General features: G+C 44.1%; 1 protein-coding gene across 2 annotated transcripts in view; it reads right to left on the reverse strand.

Moving 5' to 3' along the window:
- tox3 (TOX high mobility group box family member 3) overlaps positions 1-19,985 on the reverse strand; it is a 37,121-nt gene extending 17,136 nt beyond the window's left edge. For both annotated transcript variants that reach the window (XM_084475827.1, XM_084475826.1), the window contains exon 1: positions 19,861-19,985. In XM_084475827.1, coding sequence (XP_084331953.1) covers positions 19,861-19,962 — 102 coding nt within the window. In that variant the 5' untranslated portion in view covers positions 19,963-19,985. The remainder of the gene's footprint in view (positions 1-19,860) is intronic.
- Between the last annotated feature and the right edge of the window lie 313 nt (positions 19,986-20,298).

Below are 20,298 nucleotides of genomic sequence, written 5' to 3' on the forward strand. Positions count from 1 at the left end.
GTGTGACTGAGCAGTGTAAACCCAGCCCACACGGCAAGCAGGGAGAACACGAGCTAGTGGAGTCTTCATGAAGTTCCTCAGACAACATGGCCCTGCACTCTCTCTTTCTCTTCCTTTCAACCGCATGCCAGATCCCCTTTGTGTGTTTATTACACTCTTAAATTATGAATGCCCCACAACTTTCATAGACGAGAGTGAAAACGGTTTCTTATCTTAGCACTGGGCCAAACAATAGCAGAAACAAATTAAGATCAGACTGTACCGAAGAGTGCATTAATGTATTTCCCTCGTCCTTTGTGTCACTGCTTTTTTCAGTCCCTTATTCTTCTTTTCTTCTCCGTAGTTGGTGTGTGAATGTAATTACCGAAAGAACTGCTGCTAATCAACTGTGAGTGGGATCCATTAATTAGTCTATGCCTTGGAGAGACACTGGCGAATCAGCAGCAATGTTAACAGCGTTACACACCAATAAGTGGGGACACCAGCTCTGCTAGCAGTTGCCAAAGCATGTGGTTAGGGCTCTCTGGCCCCTCGGAGCCAGCAGTACCTGAAGTCGCTTCACACTGGAAGCACAGCTTCCTGCCGCTCTGAGATGTATATCCACGCATGGGGGAATATCAAAACAGAAAAGAAAAAAGAAAAATCCATAAATGCAAGAATGCACATTTCATTGACAGATGTTCCGCAAGTTCAACTGTGAAACATCTGCCAATAGATAGCACCCCCTCTCACACGTGCCAGCTGTGTGTAACTTTGAGTCGTGAAATGCTTGGGTTACCTCAGCGGCCCGGGCTGATCATTAACCCCACGTTGGGCTTATCTGCGAAAGGTTACCCTGTCCCTCTACTTCTTTTAGATAGCAAATTGAAGCCGGGCAGATTTGGTCCCTTCTTTTCAAACACTGGGAACATTGTGGCGATTACAGGACAGATAGGGCGCCACATGCGGCTGGCTCCATTTCCTCCAACTCTCTTTTCCCCGCCGTGAATAGGACTGTACGGAACCCGAGAACAGTGCGTCGTTTTTGGTTCTAAAAAGAACAATTCTTACCCCTGGCTAAGAGTGAAAGGAGTTAAAAAAGGTAATAAATGTCAATGCACCTTGTAGCATCAACACTCGCTTGTTTTTAACCTGCTGGATTGTAACATCTCTGGTTTGTGTTCCCCAAAACATGATCTTTAATTTGAGAGCCTAACAATTCAGAAAGCACAACGGAGGGACAACATTGTTAAAGGTCATGTACAATGAAATTACACCGCAAACTGTGTTGGCATGAATCCCATTAGCTCCATTAGCACAATATGCAATCAAAGTAAAGGCAAAGCAACAATTACCGGCGTAATGATCTCTGGACTCAATCTCTGTGAGTGATATTCTATTGTGATTTCAGTGGGGGGGGGGCCTTCAAACACTAGTCTCCAATCTCCGGAAATAACTGTGACTAACATGCCGAGAAATGTCCCCAGCCACCGCAGTATCAATCTTCACCGTTAAAACACTAGCGTAGCGTGGCTAGTCCTAGGGGGGTAGTGGGGGGGGGGGGGGGGGGGGGGGGGGGGGGGGGGTGGGACCTAGTAGGCAACCCGACCAGGGAGGGAGTCGTGTTATTGTTATTCTCAATTCATATTTCAGGGGGTGGGGAGGTGGGGAGGGAAGGGAGGGAAGGGAGGGACAGAGTTTAAATGCTCATGTTCATGGCCGTGCTGATTACGTCAACTGCCAGAGTAAATTAGGCGTGAGTGGTCGGACTGCACAGCTGACGGTAAGGAGCAGAAATGGGTCATTGATGACAGTGAACGCCGTGCAATTAAAGTGATTTGATATGCCGGACAAACACCGCCGACAGATTTGTAAGAGGGTGCGAACACACTATATGTACGCGGACGTGCTACATTTTTAAGAAAGACATAAGATTAGTACTAAACTACAAATAAAAACTCTAAATACCCTTGTAAAATTAACTAGATTTTTTGCATTTCTTGTGGGCTATTTCACCCTTCGCAGCCACCTAGTTTGTAAGTGCATGGCACTTGGTTCTATGAACATCCTTACTGTTCTGACAGAGATATATTGTTTCTCTTTCTTCTGACAGATGTACTTAAATGTAAATGTCCCCTGTCTTCTACATCCATGCAAGAGGGTGACCAGCAGATTGCACCCAGTAGCTGGACAAACGAGGTCTCTTTGGGACAGGAGACTTTTATTAAGGCAGTGAATCCATGGCTAAAGGTGCTCTGCAATACTAGCAGCCTTTGGTGCCAGATATGGCAACACTGACTGGGCTGCAAGCCCTGGCCGCGGCATGTTTTCACTTCTTCTTCTTCTTCCGCACCACCAGCAGATTTCCTCAATAAGTGTTTGACAGGGGAGAATAAGGAGCTTACATGCAAGCTGCATCACACGTGCAGAGACTGCACTGAGAGACAGAACTCAAACCGCTGCACGGCAAAGGAGATGAAGAGATAAGGACACAAATTTGTATTAGTATTCGTATAATGTTTGTGTCAACGGTGTGATTCATTTTATTCTAACTAAAATAGTTATGATAAACAAAACAGTTTACTCCATTATTGAGCGTTTGGAGGCAGATTAAACAGAATTATTATCATTGGGTCAACCTACAAAAGGTATTTACATAGGCATACATAAAAACATGTTATAAACATAAATGTTTATTTTATTTCCCTTGACTGAATGTCCTCCCCCTCCTCAGTCTTGGAATATTCAGCTATATGTCTGCTGGGAAATAAGCAGTCTTGCAGCTATTATGGCAAACAAAATGCTTTCAGCCTCGGGGCAAGCACAATATACCAATCTGACACCCTCTCAACCCCTATATGATGGGGTAACCAGACAGATCTTCAGGAAAAATATGATTTTGACAATCATAACCCACACATGGTTACATTGAAGATGTCTATGGCGATTCAAAGGCACTGGCTGTAACCGTTTACCTCCTAAGATACGTTTTCTTGTTTTGGTTTTCTTAAGATGGTGAAAATGTTGCCCACCGAGAGACACCTTGGAGCGCTGGACTTCTCTGTGTAGGGAAATACAAGTAAAACCGTGGAGTGTGCACTCCCTACATCTGCATTTATCACACTACACTCACCCCACTTTGATTCAGAGTATGGACCCATGAATAAATGTAGCAGAACACCCCAAGGTTAAAGCAGGAGCGAATCAAAGAGATGGCACACATGAAAAAAATCACAAGCCAACGTTGGTTTTATTCCATCAATAAAAATAAGGGCTTCGGCACATCGTAGCTAGGCTACACAGGAACATCTCAAAGTCACAATATCCGTGTTGTCTTTCAGCAGGTAAGAAACGTGGACGCATTCCTCCGCCCCGCGGAAAAGCCCCAAACTAATTCAATCAGTGGCGAAAGCTTTTCCAGAAACACATCAACTGCTGACAAGCGATTTTACAGCGGAGGTTGAGCCGGGTAATCACAGCCTAGCCTCTGTTCCCTGGAACATGACGCTGGTGTTAATATGTTCTCCAGTGGTTCTCTATGAAAACCGAGCAAAAACAGCACCGTTAAAACCCAACCACCCATTCAGAGGAGCCCAGAGTCATTTGCTTTGTATTCTTTTTTTTTTATGTTGCAATTTCCTTTTTTCGGTGCTTGGCACGACGCCAGGTTATAACCTTTCATTTACTCAGGGTAGATGAGGGTAGAGAGCCAGACCCAGGGCAAAAAAAACAGCGTCACCTCTCGGTGGTTCCAACCGTCGTGGTCGGATCCGGTGGCAGCGTTGCTCAAAAACAACAACAACAACAACAACAACAACAAAAACTCTGGGCAAGTTATCTCCTGAATGCCCAGGCCCGTCCTGCCAAACACGCATCCATTTACAAGCCAATGCAGCGCAAACACTCTGCAGCTGCCTCTCCGCCATCACAAGGCCCATTCACGCCCAGCGGGGCCGCTACGCGCCCAGTGCCAAGCTGACATATTTAGATACATACCCCCTCACCACCACCCCCACCAGCACAACCCCCTCACCCTCCTCCAGTACACACTCCTTTATTACGTGTGCAGCAGGCAGCAGTCCATTTGTAAAGCAAACCCCATGGTGCGGCGTGCTCACACCCGTTTGCTCACGCGTCCCGTTCTGGTCAGCGGGCTAAATCAATTTGTGTCTCGGTGAAAAGAAAAAACACCAAATATATACACCCCCCCCTGTTCCAGCGCCGTGTTTTGAAGGCCACTAAAAACACGTAGATGCTCTGCTAGGTGAAACACCTAGAGGATCATCTCCTTGTTCCTCTTTCTACCCGTCCCTGTCAACAGTTGGGGGGTCTTGTGGAATAAAGCGGCCTCAGCCCAGAAAAATCTGATCCGGGGTCTGTCTCAAGCAGACGACGGTCGTGTTCAGCGAGCTACCCTGACGGTCCTCTGTTTTACCCTGCTGATCTCACTACCGACCGCTGCGTCCTGGATTAGCGACTTTACGGTTTATCTTTATGAAGCTCGGGGCCCCTGGAGGAACCATTTAGACTCTCACTGCGAGCTCCAGGAGGCCGTAAAAGAACCACCTGTTTCCTGGTTCCACCACCGCTGCTCCTGGGCGGGGGGCGGGCGCGCATGCCTCTGACTCAGTATCGTGTTCGAGGTGCCTTGGCTTCGCGCGCAGATTGACTCGAGAGTTAATGCGTTCCCCTGTAACTTATGGAAAATATAATCACTACTTTTCTCATGAAATGTGAGAGAGTGGAATTACAAGGGGTTTAGCTTGGAGCTCAACCAAACGCGGGCCCCGGCTCCCTGTGTTACACGGAGTAGACATGAAAGTAAGTATGCACAGCTCGCCAGAATGACAACCCTAAACAAATAGACGGAGCGCACGTGTTTTCATAACACGCTGCGCAGCATTGTGTTTGACGAGCCCGTTTGTTATATAATTGATGACAGATATGTTAAACCCCTGTCTGTTTGAATCCCTGTGTTTAGAAAGTTACATCGGAGGCACGTCCACGTTTAGCGACGACATGGGACCGTTGCCAAGATGATGCATAATCTCTTCTCCCTTCAGGATATTGTCACACGAAAACAGTGTTTTTATTTTCACACATCCTTTATCTTTATCTTAATCTATCTACGGGTCACTAAAGGACATTTTCGAATGACTGACGTAATCTGTTTTCACAAAATAGCATGTTTCTCTTCTCCATCGGTGCAGTTCCCATCCTCCCCCACCTTGCCTGCGACACCAGCGATGAACACAATGAAGCTGATGATACATGTTTGGTTTGGCCCGCTCTCCAGAGGCCTGCGAGATGCTGCCAAAACAAAGATGGCCTGGGCATTTGTCAAAATAGTACTTAAGGCCCAACAACGACTACTTCCAACACGATGCAGGTCACCATTCAATATCCCACTAGTACAAGCTGTGCGTCTGCTGAAAGCACCCCCTTAAAACCAAATCCTAATAGAAAGCACGCAAGCTAAATGGGGCTCCATCTTTGATCTGCTGGGGTGCAAAGCCATTGGCCCCGGAGCCACAAAGGCTTTAGCAAAAAGCAGAAAGGTCTCAGAAAACATGGTGGTGCAGCTTTCTCCCAATGTCCGCCGTAGCACAGAAGACTCCTCAGAAAGCGGGTGTGTAGTCATGACTGGCTGGACGGGGTTGTCCGGGGCTCTGCCTTACAGCCAGGTCTAAAGGCTGCTCACTCTCACAGGCTTTGAAGTCATTTCACATGAAGATGCTATCAGAGCTGCGGCGTTAGCCACACTCGCTGCCCTCCACTTACACATCCTCGTGCTATAGTACACAAGCAAAGGCTGCCGTGGCTGTAAGGGGCGGCGGCTATTTGAAACGCACGGTAAAATGGCGTACGACAGGAAGGAATGTTTTTTATGGGCGGGTAGAAATTAATTTGTTTTTTCTCGGCAAGGGCAATGGCGGCGGTGTGCTATTTCTTTTTGTCGGATGGCTATGAGCTCTGGGACCCTGATCCAAATAAAGCCATTGAAAGCTGCTCAGAGTGGAGTCTTCTCTTATTGCTCTAGCAACACAGACACATTTCTGTTTTCCCAAGGTGCCATTACTGGCTAATACAGTCATTATAACTGGCTCGGGGAATGTGCACAGTCTAGGGTTTTTTGACAAGATTCCATTTGACTTGAGGATAGAATAATTGTGTTACATTACACATGTAAGTAAAAGGAAAAGGGTTTATTTAATACGTTTATTTTCATTCAACCCAACGCTGGTTAAGTTGGCGTTTCATAATCAAACATGAACCATATTTTCCGTTTAAAATGTAATGTGGTGGAACAGAATTTGTTTGTGTTGCTGCAGCCTCAGAATGCATGCAAAAAAATTAAGAAAACATGGATTTAGCTTTAAATCCGAGATGGACATCGCTGTAGTCAAACTTCTGGACAAGAACACACCACTCAACTCTATTATCCAATTAGGAAGCTTCAGGTCACCGCAAGGCTGTTACTAATGCCTGTGGTCTGTGGTCTTGCTTTGACGTTACATTAGCTCACTGCTTGTCGTGTCCTACATGTTTTGATTCACGGGGCTTATAGAGGTGTGTTGGATCTCCAGTGCTCCCATATAGTCTGAAGTTCTCATAAACAGCCGAGAAGACAAGAACAAACTGTCCAGCCGTTCAATCTATATAAATAAATTTTAAAAAGAATTGCAAAACTACTGAGCAGTGACTCATATATCAGAGTATTATTCACCGGGGCGCTGACTGTATTAAACAAATGACTCGGACTGCAGTGGGAGAGTGAAAGAAGGCAGTATACAGAGCAGAGGTTATTGTCTAATTTAAATCCTGGCTGTCTTCCCAGAACTGGACCACATTCCAATTTGTGACTGTGTTGCTTGGCGCTGCCCTGACACGGGTCTGGCTGCGAGCACTCTGGGGGCTGGTCTCCAGAAAAGTGCCTTGCTCAACGCTGACGTTCACCAGGTACTGGGGGAGCTGTACTGTATGACACAACAGGGGGGGGGGGGGCAAACGAGATGAGATTATGAAAAGCGCAGGCAGGGCCAGGCACGTTTCTCCCTGGGTGTGATTCCCGCGCGTGCCTGCCTTATCCTAAACCGCCTCCGTCTTCCGAAAGTTGTTGAGATAGTCCTTATCCTTACCCGCCCCCCTTCCGGAAGTTGTGCTCATTACGCGTCGAGAGAGCATGTGTATCACTGCCCGATGCTGCTGCTGCTGCATTACTTCTGAGTTCCACAATACAGTGGCAGCTGGAAGAGACGCCTGTGTGTGTGCACCCATCACGGTGAGGAGTATCTTTGGAAAAGCAATTAGCAGTTTCAAGCGTCCTCGCTCCGTCCCGCTATTGTCCGTTCATCTGGGTGATTGACAGCCCACCAGGCCATCATTAGCCATGCTGATGGCTGCTCCGTTGAAAACGCTGTGGGTCGTTCTGGCCGTTTTTTTTTTATTATTATTTCTGTGACCGGAGCCACTGAGGCTAAGTGTTTCACTCATGTTTTTAACAGTGTTTAAACTCTCTAAATGTCATTTTAACATTTTCACCACTTCAAGCGCACAGCGTGATTAAAAAACACAAGCCCCCCCCCCACCCCCCACCCAACACTGCAGCTTTTCATTTGCTATCCCCTTTGTATCCCTATCATCACGGTGACATTTGAGAAAAAGAGCACAAAAGCAAGACATGCTACAGATCTGCTTAGTCATAACAGAAGAGGAAGAGGGAACGGTTCCATTCGTCAGCACGCGGCACCGGGACGCAGTTCAAAGGCTCGGTAAGTGACGGGCTGTTGGGGCTATTGAGTCACGGCGTGTTTCTAAGTGCTTCTTTGTTTTCAATAGAATGAAGCAGCTCGGCTTAACTATTGAAAACTGGAAATAGGTAAAGAGCATGCCACCAAAATCGTGTTTGTTTGTGTCTGACGGCGATCCAGGAACATATGAATGTTCCCAAATACACCAAATCCAGGAACATTATGAGAGCTTTCCAGGTGGTTGGAAGACCAAATAATATCCATGTGTGTGCTGCTTATTAGTGTGGTATAAGCATCAATAAAAGGTATTATTTAAGGAATTCACAGACACGTTAGACTTAAGACGCCTGAATCACATTCTTAAGGTATAGTGTCATTTGGTTTGCGGTTCTGTTTTTACTATTTTAAAACAGTCGTTATGCTAGTTATTCTGTTTGTGTGGAAACGTTAACCCCTCTCATTTAATTGCACCTTCACTTAAGCGTTAAGACACCACAGACCACGCGGTTGAAAACAAAGCAAAGCAAAACTTTGCTGATGTATTTGGGGGTGTTTTGGGCCTTGAACTCTGTTAATACCTTGAGGGGGAGTTTCACCTCTAATGCCGTAAACTGGAACACAAGCAAAGGCACCCCCCCCCCTCCACCATTGCCTCCATTACTTGTCATTTGTCTTTGTTGAACTCCTGCAACCTCATTCCAGAAATAACATGCCAAAAGCACACACGTTTCCACCGCTGTACGAACCAACACAAGCTGTTGGTGTTTGCAGGCAGGTAGGAGATACACGTTAACATTGAGCCACTTAAGTTGAACTGTAACTTGGTATTGACCCTTCAGTAAGAGATTCGATGTACATAACATCCATTTAATGAATCTCATTATAATCTGTGCATGTGACTGACGTTGATATGCAAGAGGTTTACTTAATTATGAATAATGTGTGTGTAAGAGTCGATGTCTTGGGAGTTTACCTAAATAAACAATTAAAATCTAGGTCTTGTTTTACTCTGGGGGCGAAGAAACAACACTCTGTATCTCGTTACGTTTAAGACGCTGTTGAGGAAAGACTTATTAGAGAGCATATTACCAAAAGAGAAATAAATAAACAGAGCTGGAGAACATCTGCTGAATCAAATCATTATTCTGCAATTAATTATCAATCGTTAAGTCTGATTCCAATAGGGGTTGGTACTCTTCTATGACATTCAGCTTTAACTATGATAAGATGAAATCATTCCCACTGTCAACCTGTCATTTGATAAATTACCTGCAGCCAGGAGAGGAGAAACCCAGACACATTGGTGGAGTTAATCTCTTCATTCATCTCCGCTAAACACATTGACCCAATAAGCCCACGATTCAACACTGTTTTTCACTGTTAGTCTTTTCTTTACTCTATAAAAAAAACATTAAATATCGGTCGATGCACGTTTTAAAACGAAGTTTATTATGTAATCACGGCTACACCGAAACACAGACGGCAACAATAGCATGTCTTTATCCAAATCTGCCGACTCTGAAATATTCCCCATCACGATTTAACGTGACTGATTGGCCATGGGGAGGCAGGATCAGGGATATCACTTCAGAGGCCTGTAATTGAGCGGATTTGACTTGGGAGAAGGTTTTCTGCTGATAACTACACACACATTCTATTTTTAACACACACTTATTTTTGTAGCCATGCCAGTGCACATCAAAATTATGATGCTTGCAAAAAATCGCACTATATAGGCCAGTTCACGCTCTGCCTGTCATTCCCTTTAAAAATGCTAATCCATATCATATTTAATAGCACGCTTTTCAACACTACCCTCTCTCTGCAGCCGGGAAGGAATTATTTGCCTGTTTGTCCTGGTCAGTGCAAAGTTGTCAGATCCAGAAACTCACGAGATAAGAAAACACAATTGGCCGCAGGGTTGCCATAGCGCCCTCTGACATCCCATAATAATAGCTGTAGCACTGCTAATACTGGACAGTACACTAGTAACATTCTGCATCTAAGAATGCTACTACCAAACATATGTGTATTATTGTGGTTGTTTTTTCATTGTACTGATGGTATGAAGTATCCTGAGCTCTGTGCCTTATAATGCGATGCATTGGGCGGTAATGTGATACAGACTCATACGATGGACTCTGTTTATGAAGGCAACATTCATATCCGTCTTTGTCTTTTCTTTGTGTTCCTTGGCCCTCTAACAATTTATTTTTACCAACAACTGATTGAACAGTTTTAGTAGCCATTGGTAATCAATGTCCTTGTGTTTTCTGAACGTTATTCACATAAAGATCAATGAGGTGATTAAGATGAGAGCGAAACAACTCAGCAGTTGAACTATTTGGTGTCAGACCAGACTGCCGATATTAAAACCTGGCAGGTGACCATTACACCATACTGAACACGAGGCAGCTGCTCCCAGTCATCAACTAAAAAGGAAAATTGGCAGTCGATGTTATGTTTCATTCGTCCACTCCAGGTGTACCGCCGCCGAAGCTTCTAGAATTCTCTACGCATTCGTCAGCTGTACCATTTAGTTCTGTTAGAAGCTTGCAGTGTATACGCGTTGGACTGAAGGGTTTTAAACGAACAAGGAACATTTAAAGTTACGTGTTAAAATTGCGACAACCTGGCCTGTGAACTGCTTGAGGGGCCAATTTGATTTCTCTGTTTTGACTGCAGAGAGGGGAGGCTTGTGTCAGGGGACCAATAATCTATAGGGGCGAGAGGCACTGTCAGGTGCCCTGATAGAACACACACGTCTTCCTAATGCTACTGTGCTGCACCTTCTGCAACTAAAAAGCTCTCAGCCATGGCTGTTATTGTTCACAGAAACATTGACATCCGTATAACCTTTTTATTTAACACAATAGCTCAGTTGGTCTGCGGTATGATGAGTGTGGACATTTACTAAGGATTGTTGACATTGTGTTACTGGCGTATTAATATTCAAAACAAACAAGAACAGCGGTTACATGCGATATGTGTGTACGTGTCAAGGTGTGAGATATATATGTCCGCCGCAAGGTGATCCTTCTGAACATTATGTCCTCATACAATTATGTAGCATGAATCCCCATGAAGGAAAAAGATAAAAAGCCATCAGATAATGGCCAATAAAGAAATATCTTCCATGATAATCCCATACGGGTAATTATGACATCCATACCGGTCTGCTATTATGCTCCCATTATACGGCTGCCAAGTAAAGTGCTAAAGGCAGACAAAAACACAAAGACTTATTTACACTTTAAATCTTGTTCATTATGGCCGACACGAAGAAAAAGGGCAGAAAAACAAACATAAAGCTGGTCTTTTTCCAAAACACCCGACCGGGGCTCTTGGGGGATGATTTGTCATTGTTTTTCACCGCTAGCTCACCTACACTTAAAACATGATCCTTCTGGATTTTAATTAAGCACCATGGGGCCTCCCAGGGGGTGGGCAGAACCTTGGCAAAGAAAGTGCCATTGATTTATGCACAACTCTGTTGTTTCTGCTTGACAATCAACTATTAGGACGCCCTGTTGATGAATCTGCTGACAGGGAAACTGTTCCCGTTTTGTGATATGAATGCATTTGGTAATTGGGTGCATGTTATGTTCCTAGTCAAACATGTCTGAAATGCAAGCATGGAAATCCAGTCGACTCAAATCGGTAAATAAGCCTGTTGAAATCTGTTGCAGCTCGCTCACATGCAAATTCAACACATATGTCGATTGCATAGCGGTGGTGACGGGAGTCAGGTGTACAAGCTTTCCGGACTTTTTAATTAGTCGCCGACAGAATCCACCACACTAATTAAAGAGTAGACGCACCTGATTAAGCCTTGATACAGGCCTCTCTGACCTCCCTTTAGTTAGAAGCGATGTTAGTGTCGTGTGTGGCTTGTACTAACACACAAACAACAGTAGCAGACAAAGGAGTTTATCAGTGAAAGAGTGTCTTGTTCTGCAACTCTTAGATGGTTTAGGCTCAGGTGTTAAACCTCCGAACTCTTTGAGATGTTGAAATGTAAAACGTATCAGAGGTGCCCGTTGTGCCCGAGTGCCCGTTGATTATCAACCCATCAGCCTTAATTGTCTAAAGTAAAAGTGACAAATTCAAAGGAACGATGAACTGTGATTAGATAGAAATGGTCAGACACAAAAAAAGAGAACATGGAGAACAAATGAAATATCCACAATCTGCTTTCCAGAAGAAAGCAGCGTTACTAAAGATTGGGTCATGTAGCCGAAAGGCCCTTTGGCTTTCACAATCCCACCATGTGATGCAATAAACACTCTTCTTGGGATATAATTGCAATGCATTACATGTTTTACACAACAAGAGGATTAATAAGCATATGGTATATTTGTATATTTAATCCGGCATGTGTGAGCGTTATCCAGGGGTTAGGAAGGCAAAATGATCCATGTCTGTGCTGCTTATTACTGTGGTATATGCTCATGAGAAGCATCAATAAATGGTATTAATCAAGGTATTCACATGCATGTTATCCTTAAGAGAGCCTTAATCACATTCTCAAGGTATGGTGTCGATAGTTTTTTGCGGTTGTGTTTTCACTGTTTTAAACCTCATTTGCAACAAGAAAGGGATCTGAAGCGGCAGATCAATCGCCATCTCACCATCTCGAGCCCTGTTCCCAGCCACGGGGAGGCCTTGTGTGGAGTTCCTTGTGACGGGTGTGCACCGGCGTGCAGTGGGAGTCTCCGAGCTACGGGGGTAACTGTGGACTCGCCGCGATTAACTTGTGGAACTGCTGAAGGTCAGCGCCGCTGAGCGGAGCAGCCACGAGCTTTCATAAACCCATGCAGCGTATCATTATTTTCCAAGTGTTTCATTATGGACGGTTAACCTTGGCTAACTCTGAGCTAACACTTTAATCAACTGCCTCCAATGCGTTTGATACCATGTAGTCGCTCAGCTTTGCTTTTATCAGCGGGAGGAAATAAATGGGCAGGGAGCTGTGTGCTGCTGGATCTTTATTTAAGAGGTGCTGCGAGGGGAGGGAAAGGACTGTCAATAGGAGCTCATGCAGGAACGAAGCCCACGGTCAGTGCTGTCCTCAGCGGTCTCTTGTTCCATCGTGACAACACTCAACATCTGCATAAACCTGTTTTCAAATGTATTTTCCTAGCAGAGCGTGCATACTGAACTTCACCATCTCCTGTGTGGAAGCTTCTTCTAGAACCATGGATGCATTTGAGTTTCTACTTTACAACGGCCTATTATGTTTAAACATCAGCTTTTGTTAATTGGTGGATTTTCTGGGCAAAGCACAGGGAACCTTGGAACATAGTGTGAGTTTGGTCTGTAAAGTTGGATGTAGAGACGTTTCCGAACAACAATGCAACCTAGAGAACAGATATCAAGAGCAATATTGCTTTTCCTAAAGCTTTCATCTGCGTCCTGGCCAGGAAACAAGCTCTGAAGGATTGCGTTCTGCCGGAATAACACGCATGCACAATGCAACTTTTGTTCAGACTAATGCAGGAATAACAAAAGGTATCTACAGGTTTCACTCCATACAGAAAGAAAAACCCAAAGCGTCAATTCATGAGGTGATGTGATGGGCTTCAGAGTCCTCTCACCATCCAGCCCAGAGCGGCAAAGCAGACAGCGTCAGTCAGACACCCACTCAGGGCCCCTGTCTAGCGTATACACCGGTGATGAGCTGTTAAATAGAAAACATATGGAACTGAACAACAATGTCGTTTTCTGAATGTAAGGAGAAGACTAGAGATGTAAAAGTATTTTTTGCAATTTTCAGTCTCATTAGACATGACACCATGAATGTAAGTTAATTAATACTGTGTTCATGCAAACTACAGATTGTATTAAGCAACATGTTTTAATACACTATCCAGTTCAGTATTCAGAGATAATAGTGTGCGTGCCTGTGTGTGTGGGTGTGGGTGCGTGTGAGCTTGCGTTTGGCCCCCATTGTCTAGGCTTGTTTAACCAGTCTGAGTGATATTTGCACACCTGCCGCCATTGTCAACCCTTAAAGTTTGACCGCGAGCCACGCGGCCTTGTGGGACGGTGTGATGACGCTGATCAGATCAACAGCCATTACCTCTTAGTTATGGGACACTACAAGGGGGAAAGAGAGAATGGAAAGTGAGGTTTGTATTCCTGCACCCTACACAGAGCACATAATTACTTGTATAAATACAATAGCGCTGAGGGAATTTGTCGATACATGATTACTAAAGCAGTTGAGGGCTTAGTCAGGAAAGTATTTTCATTTGTAATAGAAAATATTGCTTAGCGACAGTCTAAGTGCTTTTCCGAAATAATTTATCCTTATTTTGCCATCAATGGTTTGTTGAGACTTGCGTACAAGAATACATTTTTCATTATAGAATACATGCTTTTCTAATAACCACTGTTACATAATAGCTGAACACATTAAGGCAGCCAATGATTATTGAATGAACAAACCAGGAAGTATTGACCAATCATTTTCCATTCATTTTTTCCATTTTGAGTCAACGAGGCTAATGCTGTATGAGATGCAGCAAAATACAATCTGATTTATATCGTTCACGATGGGGGAAAAAAGAATAATGTGGGTTGTATATATTGAGGCATATGATTCTAAGAACTGTTGAATAAGCATATTTCCAGGAAAAAGTCCCTCGTATGAGATTTCACTTCATTTCCCATTACGGCTATACTGAATAAGTAAGTATGCCCACAACTGACTCTTAAAGTATCTAATAAATGACAAAAGGTAATTCAAATGTATATCCACATAATGTTTTATTATTAATCAGATGATGGGGGAAAAGGTTGTAGGAATAATATTAAGTGAACAGTATGTGACATTTAAGAACAAAAGGCACAAGATAATGTAAGGTTAAGGTTAGGACATGGTTGATTAAACTGCTAAATATTCAGAACAAGATCTCTCTAGTCCTGAATGAATCCCGAAACCATTACGTCATCAGGATAAGAATTAAGGATGGAGGAATATTGGTGGGAACTGTGGATACATAAAACTGTTCTTTTAAAGGTTAGAAGCTCTGTTTATTTTAGAAGACAGAGCACAGAGGGTTGTGTTATATGCGTATGTCCATCATATACTGTATATCCAAACCTTTACTCTATCATTAAGTCTTAGGATCAGAAATGCTGACATAACCATTACTGCAGTGACATACATCATAAATGCATTCATTTTATAGTTGCAAAAAGCACACATTATGACCAATAAAGCAGCACATGGACTATTTCAACTGGGCATTTGAGTTGTGATGACATAACCTATAATTCTTGTTGCAACCTGCAATACTGCAAAACTTCAACGTGCATTTGCTGCACTTGAAGACCAGTCTTGTTTTTAATGACTTTCTTTAAACCAACAGAAGCAAACAGGAAAGAAAAAAATGAAAAACATTTATCGTAGTTGTGTTTTTTACACAGCGAACGCAGAGTGTTTAAAGTTATATTGAACATACTATAGCATCCACGTTCTACCAGATGTTCATATAAGTCTGACTTCTTGGCTCCCTATTGATTCAGAGCCCAGCCACTGGAACCTCTTTAAAATACAGTAACAGCAGAAGTGGAACAAATTGAGTACGGCATCATTTGTTCATTTGGATTATGTATGCATGCGCACATGGATCTGTGGTGGCTAGCATAGTAATCTGGAGCCAACCAGGGCATTTCAAACCTGGGTTGGGTAAATTTGACAGAAGCAATCATCATAAACCTGAGTAAGAGCAGTTTCCATAAACATTTACATAGTTTCCACCAATATCCCTCCAACACTAGTTTAGTTCATTGCACAATTGCTTGAGGACTCGTGGTGGGAAGCTAACAACAACAATTGGTAAACAAATTTACATTAAGGGGGGGGGGGGGGGGAGATAAAATGAGCTCAATCCACACGCACGTCGAGATCTGCTGCCGGGTTTGCATGTTATCAAACAACACGCTGGGATAGCATCTTGGATTGGGCGGTCTTAAAATAACGCTGTGATCTCTTCGGGAAATAGGTGTCTTACTAAATCCACCCGGCAAGCTCCGTGACATTGGGGGGGATTCTGAGAAACTCATTGGCTGTTCTCTTCTTGGAACGGGGTGGGGTAGGGTGGGGGGGGCGGGGGTGCAGACTAAGCAGACAACCTGTTAGGTTAACAACCCCCCCCCCCCCCCCCAAGCCAGCCCAGCCCTCCACCATTTAAGTAGTGTTTGGATATGTTTAGATTGCGTGTGATGAAATGGCACCAGCTGTGTACACTGGAGAGATGGACACAGCCCTCCGCTCACGTCTTAACCCCGTCGGTGCCGACCGACCGAAGACACGGGGAGACAGAGCCGGGGGGGGGGGGTGACCTAGGGGCAGCACAGTCCACCGGAAGGAGCAAACGATTCAGGATTATGTAGCAGTAATGCAACATACCAAGTATCCTTTCTCTCTCGTTGGTTCCTTAATGACTCCTTAAGGGCTCCTCCACGGTGCGATTGGGGCATGATAAACACCCATGTCCATGTTTGATGTGTTGTTTGCTTACTTTAGACTCAGCTCTGCACGTCTTTCGTGTTTCCACACAGCCCTGTGATAGCTGCGGCTTAATCAGCGAGCCTGCAGAGACGGTGGGGCCGCCCCCTACCTGATCATCGCTTTTACAACACACTTAGTCTTCCTCATCACAGATGAGTGGCTAATAAAATCTAAAGTAGATGTTTAATACATCCTCAAGGGGAACTTTATCTGTGTCCATTCGTGGAGAATTCAGAGTCTGCGGCCCACAGGCTTTCATAATCATTTATAAAAGCAATATTTTTCAAGAGGGTAATATCTTGCCAGATGAGGCATTGCGCTAACCTCATATATAATATACTTGTTCTTACTTCTTTCCACATGTTTATAACTCCCATAATCAATAACACCTATTAAAGTTGATATGCTGTATAAGTGTATGTGATGTATATAGTAGTATTGAATGACTATTCAACACTACTGACTATGACTATTATCATGGACATACTTTAGCAAATTGACAAACAAAAGCATATTTTTGCCACTTATCCGTTACATTTTTCTTCTTTCTAATTGGTTTACACAAGTGTGACAGGGAATCCTGGAGCAATGCAAACATAAAGCTTTGTGAAAGTGTAAGGAACAGTGATATAATCTCGTGGAAGGCCGTGTGAACATGTGACGTTGACTGACTCGATGATCCTCAGATTCCTGCTGAGGTTTATTTCCTAACAAAAGATGGACACCAAACAGTGTTATGATGTCAGGGACGGTGTTGTTCTCAGTTTCATGAGCGAGCCTTTCTGTCTTTTCCAATCCACTAGTTCTGTCTGATCTCCCTCACCTCATCAGCAATTGGTCCAAGTGTCCTGAGACATTAAAACTATCACCCCAAGCTCGTTCTAATCTTGAACATAAACAATCAAACATGGCTGCTATTTAAGTTTTGAAACCATCTCATGATTAGACAAGAATTGACTCCCCCAGCTCAATGATACATCTGAAAATAGTTTCTAACAGCTCATGTCGACAGCTTGCCTCTTTGACAGTGATACATTGACAGTTGAATTTTCCAGACGTCTGGCCTATAAATCTAAAACCGGTGACTTTTTCTAAAACTATAGTACCTTTTGTTTCCAAGCGCTACTTTCTATAGCTCTGTTACCTGCGAAGTTCAAACTAAATGAAATGTATCACAACAAAAAGACAAGACCGAAAGCCCCAGGGAAATGAGAGACGCCCTGCAATACCCTTGGATTGAATGCGGGCAGGATGGACTCTATTATAGCTACTGCTAGCTCCATCCATTCCTCCTAAGCATAATACACTCTAATGACACGATTCTCTCCTGTGCCTTCCTCGTTTCTTCATGTTAGTGTCCAGCGCTGGCAGCTTCATTAGTTGTAACCGTAGCACCTAATTAGCGTTGTGCCACTCATGTGAACACTGCTGTTAATGTTTGGAGAATCTGGGATGTTTTAAAAGACTCTCTTTGCACACTGTCATTAAAAATACAGTTTGTAATTTCCTGGACCGATCTGTGCTGGATACAGCTTTGGCAGAACTGCAAAAGCTAGTGACTCTTGTAATTACTTCCGGAATATCAATAATTGAATGGATGATAAGAGGAGTGCTGCTTCACCTCTCTGGATCATATCCCCAGTGTGAGAGATGTCCTGGAGGGAGCAGTGGCCCATGCCATGTTGATATCCTACAAAAGCTCCGAAATACTCAACCTTGTAACGAAGCAATGGGAACATTTTGCGATTAGCATGGGGTGTATGTGTTTTACCACCTACCCTCCTTGATGCATACTAGGAGAGACACTGGCTTCTCCTCGACCACATCACCCACCACCACCACCACCACCACCACCACCTCCCCACTCCACCCTCGCCAGTGTTTCTCTCATGCAGCAGCAGTAGCATTTCAGCCAATCACAGGCACACGTGGAGCGTGATGTACTTTGAGTGATCATCTGGCCCGCTATTAGATTGTGATTACATTCTTACATCGCTGGAAAGCAACGCTGTTTGGATCTCCGTGTGAGCTGATGAAGACATGATGAAACTGGGCACATATGGAGAATAGGTATCCACACATGACAAAGAGCTGATGAAACAGCCCGATGAGCTGAGTAACTCACTGTGTTAGAGAGCAGGGGAGAGATAGAGGGAACACAATCGCACTGTATGGGTGTGTGTGTGTGTGTGTGTGTGTGTGTGTGTGTGTGTGTGTGTGTGTGTGTGTGTGTGTGTGTGTGTGTGTGTGTGTGTGCACGTGTGTGTGCATCTGTGTGTATTTGTTCATTTGTTTGTGTGTGTGTGTGTGTGTGTGTGTGTGTGTGTGTGGATGCGTGTGCATGTGTGTGTGTGTGTGCACGTGTGTGTGCATCTGTGTGTATTTGTTCATTTGTTCATTTGTGTGTGTGTGTGTGTGTGTGTGTGTGTGTGTGTGTGTGTGTGCGTGCGTGTGTGCACGTGTGTGTGCATCTGTGTGTATTTGTTCATTTGTTTGTGTGTGTGTGTGTGTGTGTGTGTGTGTGTGTGTGTGTGTGGATGCGTGTGCATGTGTGTGTGTGTGTGTGTGTGTGTGTGTGTGTGTGTGTGCGTGTGTGCACGTGTGTGTGCATCTGTGTGTATTTGTTCATTTGTTCATTGTGTGTGTGTGTGTGTGTGTGTGTGTGTGTGTGTGTGTGTGTGTGTGTGTGTGTGTGTGTGTTAGGGGGTTGGAAGGGGTGGGGGTCACTACTGCTATTGTTGATTAACTTTTGCATCACTCTCGGTTCGAATATATGTCAAATGTTTAAACCAAAACACTGTTGTGAAAGCCAGAGCCTTAGATTTAGAAAAAAAAGTCAAGTGAACTTAATTGAAAACCAAAAAGGCTGACGGAAAGTAGTGTGCGACATATTATTCCCAAGTTTACCATTGTTTAAAAACGTGGACTCAAGGCGAAATATAAATCATAGTAAAACCAAGCGCTGGTGTAATTTGCCATAATGGGAGGCGTGTTTGTAACAAGTAAAGATTTGTTTGGTGATTTTCTCACATTGTAATTGTTTTGCAGACTGTTACAATTACTCACCACTGATGCTGATTGCATGTTGTCGTTTGATCGCGCATAGGGTGTCGTTACAGTGGCCAGCCACTGATGTTACAGAACACGACAACGTGAAGCCAACAACGCCTATATCCACGGTTAACACCCCCAGTGGTGAACAGTTTAGTAGTGCACTACTGAAGACACATTTCGCACTATATTGTGAATAGTTTAGTAGTGCACTATTACAGACAAATTGAGCTGCACAAGGTGAATAGTTTAGTAATGCACTACTCCAGACACATTGAGCTGCACAATGTGAATAGTTTAGTAATGCACTATAACAGACACACTGAGTTCTAGCAGCGCATCAGTGACAATGTGCATAAGAACATGTTTGTATTGCGTTGGTGATTGTGACAACTACTTTTTTTTTTTTTTGCAAAAGTGAAGAAAGACATCAAATCAACAGCTCAACTAAATATTTACTTTGGCACAAAAAAAGTCAAGGCAGCAAAGAAAGTATGCTACGTTTCGCTTGGTGACACACAGGTACAGGATTTAAACCCAAACAGAAACGTGTCTCACCTTATTGAAGTTGTAGTACCCCAAACAGTGGGCAAAATCCAGGTTCTGGGGGTCTCCTGGAATAGAATTCCCACCAGCCGTCGGGTAAAACCTTACATCCATGGTGCCTCGGGGGGGAAGCGAACCTATTCTGAACAGAGCACAGTTTGTTTTCTACCCTTTTTTACAATCCGGGGAGCGAAACCGGCCGCAGCTTTCTGAGGAACGGAGAGATGGGAAGCGATGTGGTGATAGAGGACGCACGTCAAACGTTGCGGTGCTGTGGGTTCTAAGTTGTTCTCCTCCACCTTCTTACACCTTGCTCGGGCGCTTCATCGCTCAGGAACACGCGTGGAGGTCGGACTGTGGGCTCCAAGCTGTTCCTCAAGGAGCATCAGATCTTCGCAGACGCCGATGTGTGTGTCCATGCATTGAGGAGCAGCTGCTGCTGTGTACAAA

This window comes from Micromesistius poutassou (assembly GCF_964030765.1).
Source record: "Micromesistius poutassou genome assembly, chromosome: 12".
Lineage (NCBI taxonomy): Eukaryota > Metazoa > Chordata > Actinopteri > Gadiformes > Gadidae > Micromesistius > Micromesistius poutassou.